Below are 3,007 nucleotides of genomic sequence, written 5' to 3' on the forward strand. Positions count from 1 at the left end.
CTGACAAAAACACAAATAAAAAGTAGGCTGTCATGACATCACAGGTTAACAGTTTAAGGGCCCCAGACGGAGATCACCGTCAAGTTCACGGTCAGTTGCCCGAGACGGCGATTGATAAATAGGACGGAGATTAATGATATCGGTCGCATCTCTATTCCTTGAGCTTTTGGGCCTGTGGCTCCCGGGCTACATGGGTTAGGGTGTGGATGGGACGGGTTAGTCCATCTTTATATGAATCGGTCCATTTTCTGTTGTAACCTTGCAGTCATTTCCTTCATTATGTAGACCTGCTTTAGTCCTATAATATTGGGTTATGGTAGGAGGTTTTATCTCCTTCCATTTTCTTGGCATAGTAAAAGTATCCTTAATATATATCTCTGATCCGTGCCACCGAACTCTCAGGTATAAATATAATTCACAGCAGGAATAACTCGGGACCAAAACAAATACTCAACCCTAAACACTTTCGATTTCCTTTTAAACTTTTTTCAAACCCCTAGAATTATTGGACAATTCCTAAAAATGTGTGTGTAATTGAAATATCTAATTAGTATTGAAAGTATCTAATTTTGAGTTTCCAATCAAATTCCTTCCACAGCTGACTATTGATTCCTTTGTGACAGCTTTCACACATGTCTCCCCAAGTATTGTCTTCAATTAATTATGCGAAGCCTGCATAGCTAGTTCAGGCTGCAGGCAACTCGTGAGCGTGCCTACCTGATCAGGTGACTAGTCTCATGCACTCTTTACCTGATCAGAGCGGCTATTTAAAATCTACCTACCTGCTCATTCCTGGCTTCTCTCCTGCTGTGCGGTCGTGCGCCGCTGCTGCTGCTGTCTCCCTGCCTCGCTTGCTGCTAACCTGCTGCTCATGAAGTTCTTGCAAATCCCACCGCCTCCCCAGCATCCACCTGTATACAGGCTCTGTTTCTATAGATCCCCCTGCATGGGGGTCTTATTCATTCCCTGTAATTCTAAAAAATAATCTGCAATACTAATAACATAGTCTTCGATTTAGTTTGGGTTCTTACTAATACTAACCATATCTCTTTCTTAATGATCTATGATATAATGTCTTATTTGGAGATACCTAAATAAATCACTTGAAGGGAGTGTAAATTGTTCAAATCTTTTGCAAATCAAATTACCGATTTATAGGGTTAAGACCCTTTTCATCCCAACCAGTGGCGTGCACAGACATTTAGAGGGGCAGGTGCTCAAGTGAAAAAAGGGCGCCTTGTGCAGCGCATGGAACCGGCCAGTTGCCTTAATAGTGTGAGATTTATAGATTTTGGGGCCTAAATAATATATTAGAAGCTTTTTATCAAGAATTGATCAATGTCACCATGGTCCACATACTGTACAGTGTACATTGTTAAAACAAACAAAATAAATTATCAAAAGGGCACATTTGTCCAGAGGGAAAAGGGCACCCCCTAGTGTCTATCTGTGCATGCCACGATCCCAACATATGCATCCATTGTCTCCATTTATGGGGGGAAATAAATCAAAAATATTACCTACTATTGGCATGCTTAGACCTGTTTATGCGATATACCCATCAGAGTACCGGTGGTCCATGTCAGCGGATCACAGAGTGACAGTAATTGAAGGAAAATATACATTTAAAAAAACACACATCTGGCATTGGTGTGATTCAATGAAGTCGCTTGAAGGTAAGAGCTGTTACACTGCTGCCTGTCTTACCACCAAACCGGAAACAGGGTGTGGGAAATTCCTGCACGAACTCAAAACCTTCGCTGAACCGCTGTAGCAGCTGGTCTTTCGTCCAGTTACAGGAAGCGATGATGAAGAAGCCCCCCTCCTTCAGTGCATCTCTTAGAGCCTGGACATAGCGTCCTTTGGCCTCTTCCGTCTTGTCCGGGTTTAGGCTAATGGCGTCAAATGTTCCTTTGTCGATGCAAACGTCAAATCCCCTCAGCTCCCCGAAGCAGCTCAAAAAGTCCATCTGACTCACGGTAACACCGGTAATGCCCTTGGTCTCCAGAAGACTTCTGGCCAGTTCCACAGACACCGCAGAGTAATCTACACCCAGTATGTTTGTGTAACCGTGTTTAGCCAGTTCAACTATTAAGGCTCCATTTCCAGTGCCTATATCGAGGATGGCAACATGCTCTGGAATTTGGGCTTTGTCCATCCAGCGGAGGATATGGCTCATCATTTCCTCACCATACCATATTTCTCCGACGTCTCCGATGTCTCTGAATGTCTCCAGTTCCCTTTCGTATACTTCATCCCAGTATTCTTTCGTTCCGAGTTTCGAAGGACAGAAATTGTCCTCTGAGCCTCTGTCTTCATCTGATTCTGGGGTAACATAACTGCCACGCGTGGAATCCATACTATCTGCCATGCCGACATTGCATTAAAATTGGCAAGTCGCATGACGTCATATTGACGACAGCATGGATCTCCATATATGTGCAGACAAACATACTCAACATATGCAGGGGACACACGCACAGACAGATGGATGCACAGAAATAGACATGCTCTAACGTTATATTGATGGTTATTCAAGGTGCGTTCAAACCTGAAGATATATATTTGTTTCCAGTCGCTTCAATCGTTTCACTTTGGTCGTGCAAGTCGGTGTAAGAAAAATAATAATAAAAAATGTCCCTTCACTCCAGTGATATTGGTATAATAGATATAAAAAGTACACCGTAAATAACTTTGGAAGTGTAACCAAATGGATCCGCTCGTTCCATTTCGTACCTCGAAACACCTACAGTACAGCTGAGCTAGAAAACGCTAAAGATGGCTCGGTTGAATGTGTCTTTGCAAAAGGCTTGTATATTGTTTTTGGATGAATAAAAGCACTCGGGCTCCGAACAACATCAAGGGGGCCGTGCGCTTCGTTCACGTCGTCTCGTTCGCACCACACCCGGTCGCGCCGCTCGAACTATCCAGGTTTGAACGTTACAGAACGTCAGTGGTGGAAAAAGTACTCAATTGTTTTACTTAAGTAAAAGTACCAATACTGCCA

The 3,007-nt window shown here is 43.3% G+C and overlaps 1 protein-coding gene across 1 annotated transcript; it reads right to left on the bottom strand.

Annotated features, from left to right (window-relative positions):
* Window positions 1-1,657: 1,657 nt before the first annotated feature.
* Window positions 1,658-2,371, bottom strand: LOC306912894 (EEF1A lysine methyltransferase 2-like; the record flags this gene model as incomplete). The annotated part of the gene is made up of 1 exon (XM_079489348.1): window positions 1,658-2,371. The coding sequence occupies one exon, from the start codon at window positions 2,369-2,371 to the stop codon at window positions 1,658-1,660; it is 714 nt and encodes a 237-aa protein (XP_079345474.1).
* Between the last annotated feature and the right edge of the window lie 636 nt (window positions 2,372-3,007).

The sequence above is a fragment of the Electrona antarctica genome (genome assembly GCF_951216825.1).
Source record: "Electrona antarctica genome assembly, chromosome: 20".
Taxonomy (NCBI): Eukaryota; Metazoa; Chordata; class Actinopteri; order Myctophiformes; family Myctophidae; genus Electrona; species Electrona antarctica.